At 43.4% G+C, this 9,771-nt stretch overlaps 1 protein-coding gene across 1 annotated transcript; it reads left to right on the top strand.

Moving 5' to 3' along the window:
- The first annotated feature begins 493 nt into the window (after nucleotides 1-493).
- On the top strand, nucleotides 494-8,784 carry nots (nothepsin). The gene is made up of 6 exons (XM_034077007.2): nucleotides 494-606; nucleotides 1,155-1,354; nucleotides 4,664-4,786; nucleotides 5,444-5,588; nucleotides 6,794-6,892; nucleotides 8,563-8,784. The coding sequence occupies exons 1-6, from the start codon at nucleotides 586-588 to the stop codon at nucleotides 8,722-8,724; spliced, it is 750 nt and encodes a 249-aa protein (XP_033932898.2). The 5' UTR covers nucleotides 494-585; the 3' UTR covers nucleotides 8,725-8,784.
- Nucleotides 8,785-9,771: the final 987 nt, after the last annotated feature.

Below are 9,771 nucleotides of genomic sequence, written 5' to 3'. Positions count from 1 at the left end.
GTGTGTGTGTAGGCTCAGTATTTCGGTGACATCGCGTTGGGGACCCCGGAGCAAAACTTCTCTGTGGTCTTTGACACCGGATCGGCCGATCTGTGGGTGCCTTCGGCCTACTGCGTCAGCCAAGCCTGTGGTAACACACACACACACACACACACACACACACACACACACACACACACACACACACACACACACACACACACACACACACACACACACACACACACACACACACACACACAATCTCTACAGTACACAACTCACAGGTGTGAGTATCAGAGGGATGTGTTTGTGGGTCAGGACAGCATGACAGTATGGTTTACTGTGATAAGAAGTTCAAGGTCTCTCCCTCTGTGTGTGTGTGTGTGTGTGTGTGTGTGTGTGTGTGTGTGTGTGTGTGTGTGTGTGTGTGTGTGTGTGTGTGTGTGTGTGTGTGTGTGTGTGTGTGTGTGTGTGTGTGTGTGTGTGTGTGTGTGTGTGTTCACAGCGTTGCACAAGCGCTTCAAGGCGTTTGAATCCACGACTTTCCACCATGACGGTCGGAAGTTTGGGATAAACTACGGATCAGGGCACCTGCTGGGGGTCATGGGCCGAGACTTCCTGATGGTCCGTTTATTCTGCTAACATATCAGCATGACTTCAAATGAACTCCGGCACCGGTCTGACTTGCAAAAAACATATTCTTAGGTACAAAAAGATACTCCGCGATACTATTGGATGCAGGTTCAACGTTCTAGTACAACAAATAATACATGGAAATAAATGTTTTTTGCAAGTTAGACAGTTTTGAGGTGTTTTAAGATTAGAAGTACTTTATTGATCCCAATTTGCGAAATGTTTGAGTTGCAGCATGAAGAAACAAGGAAGTAGAAATATACATGTTGAATTTACAAATGAGCAATACAGCAAGAATCTATTAAACGACTCTCTCATGCAGAACTAGAGCCACAGAGAAATTGAAGAAATTACAAGGATTTTTTTAAAGCTAAAGACGTTTGAAGTCAAATCAATAAAAGAAACCTCGAGAATCTCATAAATATTTAGTTTGAAAATGGAAGTTGGCATCTTTTGACTCCAATGCTTAACCGACGTTCTCTTTGTTCTGACCCCATGTTGTGGAGAAGCTTGAGTGGAACATCTGTGTTCTCGTCCAGGTGGCAGGTATGGCGATTAAGAGGCAGGAGTTCGGGGAGTCGGTCTATGAGCCCGGCACTGGGTTTTTGAAGGCGAGGTTTGATGGCGTTTTGGGGATGGGTTACCCGGCCCTGGCAGAGATCCTGGGAAACCCCGTTTTCGACAACATGTTGGCGCAGAAGTTGTTGGACAATCCCGTCTTCTCCTTCTACCTGAGCAGGTGAGACGGGCTTTATCTGAACTAACACCATGACTCACCCCCTGATCCCACCGGAAGCGTCCGCGTCAAAAATAGGATTCATCCTATATTTTAGACATTCCTTGCGGCGAGGAGCTTCTGGGACGCTTCGAGGGTCTGGTGGAATAGCACCCATTGACTAGAGTGGCCGCGATCGCTAAAAACGCCGCAGACGCTCCTGGAGGGATATTAGGGGGTAAGAAGCAGAGGTGGGAAGTAGTGGAGTACAAATATTGCGTTACTTTACCTAAGTACATGTTTCTGGTATCAGTACTTTACTCCACTACTTATCTTTCTGACGACTTTTTACTTTGACGTCTTACATGTTGAACTCAAATACCTGTACTTTCTACTTCTCACATGTTGAACTCAAATACCTGTACTTTCTACTTCTCACATGTTGAACTCAAATACCTGTACTTTCTACTTCTTACATGTTGAACTCAAATACCTGTACTTTCTACTTCTTACATGTTGAACGCAAATACCTGTACTTTCTACTTCTCACATGTTGAACACAAATACCTGTACTTTCTACTTCTTACATGTTGAACCCAAATACCTGTACTTTCTACTTCTCTCATGTTGAACTCAAATACCTGTACTTTCTACTTCTCTCATGTTGAACTCAAATACCTGTACTTTCTACTTCTTACATGTTGAACTCAAATACCTGTACTTTCTACTTCTTACATGTTGAACTCAAATACTTGTACTTTCTACTTCTTACATGTTGAACTCAAATACCTGTACTTTCTACTTCTCACATGTTGAACACAAATACTTGTACTTTCTACTTCTTACATGTTGAACTCAAATACCTGTACTTTCTACTTCTTACATGTTGAACTCAAATACTTGTACTTTCTACTTCTTACATGTTGAACTCAAATACCTGTACTTTCTACTTCTCACATGTTGAACACAAATACCTGTACTTTCTACTTCTCACATGTTGAACTCAAATACCTGTACTTTCTACTTCTCACATGTTGAACTCAAATACCTGTACTTTCTACTTCTTACATGTTGAACTCAAATACCTGTACTTTCTACTTCTTACATGTTGAACGCAAATACCTGTACTTTCTACTTCTTACATGTTGAACCCAAATACCTGTACTTTCTACTTCTCTCATGTTGAACTCAAATACCTGTACTTTCTACTTCTCTCATGTTGAACTCAAATACCTGTACTTTCTACTTCTTACATGTTGAACTCAAATACCTGTACTTTCTACTTCTTACATGTTGAACTCAAATACTTGTACTTTCTACTTCTTACATGTTGAACTCAAATACCTGTACTTTCTACTTCTCACATGTTGAACACAAATACCTGTACTTTCTACTTCTTACATGTTGAACACAAATACCTGTACTTTCTACTTCTCTCATGTTGAACTCAAATACCTGTACTTTCTACTTCTCACATGTTGAACTCAAATACCTGTACTTTCTACTTCTTACATGTTGAACTCAAATACTTGTACTTTCTACTTCTTACATGTTGAACTCAAATACCTGTACTTTCTACTTCTTACATGTTGAACTCAAATACTTGTACTTTCTACTTCTTACATGTTGAACTCAAATACCTGTACTTTCTACTTCTTACATGTTGAACTCAAATACTTGTACTTTCTACTTCTTACATGTTGAACTCAAATACCTGTACTTTCTACTTCTTACATGTTGAACTCAAATACCTGTACTTTCTACTTCTCACATGTTGAACAGAAATAGCTGTACTTTCTACTTCTTACATGTTGAACCCAAATACCTGTACTTTCTACTTCTCTCATTTCCCAAACAGCTGGTTCCTTTAGTCTGAATGTGTGTTGGTGCGTGGTCATTATTCTTCAGAGTCACTGCGTGCCTATTGGTTGGAACACGATCCGTGTATCCATCACTTCCTGGTCTTCTCTAAAGAAGAGGGACCAATGGAAACGTTGTCATGTTGCCGTTGGTCACCATGGAAACATTCATTAGCTAACAATGACATTATTGTTCTATTGATATAAAGGGAGGTCAGGTACTCTTTAAAGCAGCTGCTAGCTATGGGTACTTTCTACTGAAGTACACTTCAAAGCCTCTTTACTTTGACTTGAGTAAAGAAGTTTAGTCAGTACTTCTACTTTCACCAGAGTACTTTTAAACACGAGTATCTGTACTTCTACTTGGATGTGTGTACTTGTGCCATCTCTGCTAAGAAGCGAGTCGACCTTCCAGCATTCACACCAGGAGACCACCAGTAAAACCAGTTTAGGGTTCTTTATAGGATCATTTTTGTTGTGGTTCCTTCTGTACAAATAAACTTCCTTGTGGTTTCCAAACTGGAAGTCTACGTTCTTCAAATTGGACTCCAAGGGTCCACAGATTTCAAGTTTCGGTATTCAAGGGTTCAAGCAGGGTCCAGAACAAAAGTTCACAGAGTTTCTTTTTGGGGGGGAAACGTGTAGAAGAAGTGTGTGTTGTTCCCCGTTGTCTCAGGATAGTCCATGAGCCGCGTTCACACTGCGGTACTTTTCCCACAAAGGTTCATGCGAACTCTTTAGTTCTCATGAACTAAGTACAGATTCACACCAGAATGAGTCCCTAAGAGTGGATTAGGCAAATGAAGCCGCTGACGTCACTTCTTCTTCTTCTGCTTTGGGTTTACTGGCAGGCCGCAAACCACTTCACGGCGTATACTGCCGCCCAAAGTCCCCGGCCGGAAGTCCCCGGAGTTGGGGAAGGCTTCAGTAGAAGCTGCTGGGAGTCCCAGCAGCTTCTCCTGAAGCCTTCCGAGTAAATCGCCAGAACGCCGACACCTCCTCATCTCCACCGCTCCCATGTTTTATGTTGTGTTGCCGTAAGTTAGTCTCTCTGCGTTTCTGTGCTGGGCTAATGCTAACGCTAATGCTAATAATGCTAATGCTAATAATGCTAATGCGAGGATAATAAAATGGCGGCTTCACAAAACTTGTTGGGAGTTTTACGGGGCGTGGTTTGCAATCCGCCCAGCCAATCAGACATATAGCTCTTTTCTCACAAAAGAGCCGCTCGAAAGTCCCTGCTCTCTCGCAGGGACTTTCGAGCGGGTGAAAAGGTTCGCATGAACTAATTTTAGTACCGGCTCTTTTTGGTGTGAACGCGATCATGAACTAAGTTCGCATGAACCTTTGTGGGAAAAGTACCGCAGTGTGAACGCGGCTATTGTTGAAAGGTTCCCAAAGAGTTGCAGCAGAGTTGAGGGTTTCTGGATTTGTATTTTCATTATATTTAAGTGAACATGTGTTATCCCTGCAGGAAATCAAATGGAAACTCAGAGGGCGAGCTGCTGCTGGGCGGAACAGACGAGATGTTGTACGACGGACCAATCAACTGGCTCCCCGTGACTGCTAAGGCCTACTGGCAGATCAAGATGGACAGGTATCCCTGTTGGTTTTTAAAGTGTTATTCTGTGTATAATGGAATGGAAGTGTCCTGACCCTGTGCGGAGGAGAAGGATAACTTTCAACACGTATTCAATTACCTCTAAGGGCTCCTAGAGGAACAACCCACACCAAGGTAGCAAACTGTCAATCAAAAGCTAGCCCCGCCCTAAACATCCCCCCCCCCTGTATCGACTATGTCACTGACCATCATTCTGTATCGATGAAGAACTTAAACAACTCATCGAGACCGTAAATTCCCTTCAATAGTGTTTTATCGTCAGAGTTTATAGATAGTTTATCTTCACAGTCTACTGTATATGTTCTATTTTGAGATGTTTATTTCTAGTATTGTTTATTTCTACTCTTTAATTTCTACTTATGTGCAATGTTTGAGTTTTTTATGCAAACGCAAACATTTACCAATTTGGAATCAATATAGTACCTCTCATCTTGTCTTATAGTACAACTGAAACCAAGGTAGCAAACTGTCAATCAAAAGCTAGCCCCGCCCTAAACACACCCTGTTGCTGTCTATCCTTCAGAGACAAGTAGACTTCCTTTTGCAGCGAGAGTAGTCGCGACATGTAGTCCGATTGATAATAGAAAAACAAGGATTTGAACACAACTCAAAGAACATGTGTGTGTGTCTCAGCGTGGTGGTGCAGGGTGTGAATCCCTTCTGTCCTCACGGCTGTCAGGCCATCGTCGACACTGGAACTTCTCTCATCACTGGACCCACTGACGACATCCTGGACATCCAGCAGCTGATCGGAGCCACGCCCACCAACATCGGAGAGGTTCGAGACCTTTATTACCTCATCGTAAGAGTAGATAGAGCGGTGCGGGGATGACGTGTTTCTGTGGGCCGACCCTGCAGGAAGCGGCCGGTTCCCCGCACAACAAAGCAACGGGATTTCTCCACAGGGTTTTGGGAAAAAACTGGAATTAAGGTCTGTGGAAAACGAACCTGTTTGATAAATGCACGTTTTGTTCAACCGGATAATCTCCACGTCTACTTTCATAATGTTCGAATCATAACTCTAACGGCCAGAAGCTAAATGCTAACGTGATGCTACAAAGCAGGGGTGTCAAACTCAATATCATCGCGGGCCACATCAGCATTATGGTTGCACTCAAAGGGCCGGTTGTGACTTTAAGACTTTATAAATATACATATATATATATTTAATATAAAAATAATGTATTATAATACATAACTTCCTGTGCATTGGATTATCATCGGATAGGGTAATAACTTCATAATTAACTACGTCTGAAAGCAGAAGTCCAGGGCAAATAATTGCAAGTCTCTTCAGTGCGCATGTCACAAAACAAGATGCATTGTGGGACATGTAGTTTTTGGGCAACGTGCTCCTGTAAAGTGGCGTGTAACCGTATAATAAACGTATTATATTCTTTGCAAGCTCTTGCGGGCCACATTGAATTAAGTCGCGGGCCGGATTTGGCCCCCGGGCCTTGAGTTTGACACCCCTGCTATAAAGGAACTCCAGGCGAGTCCGGCAGCACGACTTCAACGTCTCGCCAACTTCAGATCGATATTCAAACATGCAGATTCTAAATGGAACGAGTTGAAGCGTTTGTTGGAACACTTTGCAGGAGGCAGGGACTGGCTTTCAAGCAGAACAGAAACTAGCTGTTTACGTGTTCGGCGTAATGACGTACGACGACCTCCACGACTTCTGTAGTCCTGTTCAGCCACTTGGTAACAACCATCGTTTTTCAGACAACTCTTCAGAAATCACTGCTGATGATTTAATGTCGTGGAACAAAACGTGATCCGTCTCTTCAACGCGTCTCAACCTCAGACCTTAGTTCAGATAGTCTCCTAAACCCTACGGAGAGATCCCATTGGCTCTGAGACCAGGGAACAGGAAGTGGAGAAATGCTGACTCACTTCCGGGTTTTAGGACTCGTCACTGCTCCGCTCTGTAGGACAATCCCGTTTGTCTTGAGATGTGTTAACAAGCTCTCTTTGTTTCAGTTCATCGTGGACTGTGCCAGGTTGTCCAGCTTTCCTCACATCACATTCATCCTCGGAGGAAAGGACTACACTCTGACGTCCGAGCAGTACATCAGGAAGGTTTGTCTTTCTGTCTCTGCTTCCACTTATTTAGGTTCTTTTTTCCCAGGACGATATTGTTAGCAAGTTCGGCCCCGGCCACACGAGGACCAAAACGGCCGTTACTGTTTAGTGTCATATAGACCGTTCGGCCACACGAGGACGACCGAATACGGCACTAAACGACTACGGTAACGGGTCCCAAGGTGGATAGAACGGCATACGCAACGCTCTGGGGGTCCAACGGCTCCGTGTGTACGCCTGATACGATCATGTTCTGATAATGATGACGCAATAGCCGCTCCCCACCTCTGCTGCTCACCCCGCGTCAAAGTAAACTGCACTGAATTCAGATTATTGATCTTTCTCTCGATATGGACCGAAACGCGAGTGAAGTCTAATCCGACAGGACGGAGACACCTCTCAAACTACCTAGTTATAAATATGTTTATTTTTACTGTGGGCCGGGTCACTCGTTACTGGATCAGCTGCTGCATGAGACAGACGCTGACGCTGTCCGAAGAGAAGGAGGAGAAAGAGAGGCTCCGTGTATTTTATTATTATATTATATAGAGTCGTTATTCATTTGTTTTAAAGCTCAATAAATAACAAAGAAGACCTTTGACCGGCACTTTTATCATTGTGTCCGGAAGATTTAAACTTTAATACACGCTGACTGGCGAAAAACTCTGCCCGGTTCCCTCGGCCCCCACCGCGGAGAATAAACAGAAGGGCAACCATGACAACCATGCTTCTTCTTCGCTGCTTTTGTGGAGGAAGTTACAGCGCCACCTACAGGCTCCTGCATGTACTGCAGCTTCTCCAGCGGTTGGCGCTAAACGGAGCGGCCTCGTGTGGACAGACACTATCCGGTGAATATTGCGTGTGGACGGAAGCTTGCGTTAATCCTATGCGTTTAGCCGTTTCCGTCCCCGTGTGGCCGGGGCCTAAGTCGGGGATCGAGAACTGTCTGGATCTCCTAAAGGGTTTCAGAGGCGTCGTAGGGAACCGTCAAGAGCTTCCACGAAGGTTTTTCAATGATTATCGTCCTATGTCTGGTTCACTGCACCGCTCGTTGTTTGCTTATAGCTTCTTGGCACATAGTTTGACGCATTTCAGCTGATTCAGGGAATTCAAGAACTGCAAGGTAACCAGAGATTCACAGAGTTAGAGGGTCGCAGGAGGTCCAATGGATGTTCCAAGATATTTTTTTAGTAGTTCTCCACATAGATGTCTCCTGGATTTCAAGAACATCGGCCTGAAGGTTATATTTTTGGACATAATTCCGGGTTTCTTTTCAATATTGTTGCTCAAATCGGACCGAACTCACTCAAAGCATTTTCATAAGACTGCAAAACCTCCAAATTCTATAAACCAACGTATTCACCGTCTTCTTTTCACGGTTTTCTGATTAATTACGATCTCGAAAACAGTTGTTAAACTTTGGCTGTAGGGAGAAACTCTTAAATGTGTTCAATTTAAAAGTTACAATAAAAATTCAAGCATCGATCTTTTTTTTCACGAATAGATGTTTTCAAAATAAACGTATGCTTTGATTTTTAACATCGTGGATCTTAACGACAATAATTTATTCTGCTATATTGTTTATGGCTGACACGACAAACGAACTGGATCTTAAGCAGACGGTACGATACTCAAAACGTCTTCCCTCCGTCTGTCTTTGTCCCCAGGAGATGCTCGGCGACAGGAAGTTGTGCTTCAGTGGCTTCCAGGCCGTGGACATGATTTCCTCCGAAGGCCCCCTGTGGATTCTGGGAGATGTGTTTCTGACACAGTACTACAGCATTTTCGACAGAGGACAGGACCGGGTCGGCTTCGCCATCGCTAAATAACCAGTCGAAGTTTAACGATAATACGATGCTGAAAACTGCAATAAATTCTACACAATGACAGCATTTTGTATTTCTTGACAAGGCACACAGATAGTTTGCAACTAGCCTATTATGCAAAATCCTCTTCTTCACATCTCTTCTACATCAACATGTGTCCCCTCTTCTTCATGTCTCTTCTTCATCAACATGTGTCCCCTCTTCTTCACGTCTCTTCTACATCAACATGTGTCCCCTCTTCTCCATGTCTCTTCTACATCAACATGTGTCCCCTCTTCTTCATGTCTCTTCTACATCAACATGTGTCCCCTCTTCTTCATGTCTCTTCTACATCAACATGTGTCCCCTCTTCTTCATGTCTCTTCTACATCAACATGTGTCCCCTCTTCTTCATGTCTCTTCTACATCAACATGTGTCCCCTCTTCTTCACGTCTCTTCTACATCAACATGTCTCCCCTCTTCTTCATGTCTCTTCTACATCAACATGTGTCCCCTCTTCTTCATGTCTCTTCTACATCAACATGTGTCCCCTCTTCTTCATGTCTCTTCTACATCAACATGTGTCCCCTCTTCTTCACGTCTCTTCTACATCAACATGTGTCCCCTCTTCTTCATGTCTCTTCTACATCAACATGTGTCCCCTCTTCTCCATGTCTCTTCTACATCAACATGTGTCCCCTCTTCTCCATGTCTCTTCTACATCAACATGTGTCCCCTCTTCTCCATGTCTCTTCTACATCAACATGTGTCCCCTCTTCCTCATGTCTCTTCTACATCAACATGTGTCCCCTCTTCTCCATGTCTCTTCTTCATCAACATGTGTCCCCTCTGTGGAAAGAGACTCTGAAAGTTTCAGGAACAAAGATTTTCTCTCTTTTTGATCCATTTCTATAAAAACCTGTCTGAAAATGAGCTGATCAGATTTTGGCCACTTTATGATGTCATAACGATGTGTTGTCTTGTGTAGCCATTAGCCAATCAGCAACCAAGGTAAAAATCCGAGCGAGCTGCCATCTTTACCACCGCTCTTCTATTGTTCTTCGTTTCTT

Source organism: Pseudochaenichthys georgianus, unplaced genomic scaffold (assembly GCF_902827115.2).
Source record: "Pseudochaenichthys georgianus unplaced genomic scaffold, fPseGeo1.2 scaffold_1191_arrow_ctg1, whole genome shotgun sequence".
Classification (NCBI taxonomy): domain Eukaryota; kingdom Metazoa; phylum Chordata; class Actinopteri; order Perciformes; family Channichthyidae; genus Pseudochaenichthys; species Pseudochaenichthys georgianus.
This window is presented reverse-complemented; position numbering and strand designations above follow the sequence as displayed.

What these genes read in the sequence shown, in the direction of transcription:
- nots (XM_034077007.2), top strand. Translation starts at nt 586, where the DNA reads ATGGGCCGAGACTTCCTGATG. An exon ending in TGGCAGATCAAGATGGACAG is followed by an intron (nt 4,787 to 5,443) that starts GTATCCCTGTTG and finishes TGTGTGTCTCAG; the next exon opens with CGTGGTGGTGCAGGGTGTGA. An exon ending in CGCCCACCAACATCGGAGAG is followed by an intron (nt 5,589 to 6,793) that starts GTTCGAGACCTT and finishes TCTTTGTTTCAG; the next exon opens with TTCATCGTGGACTGTGCCAG.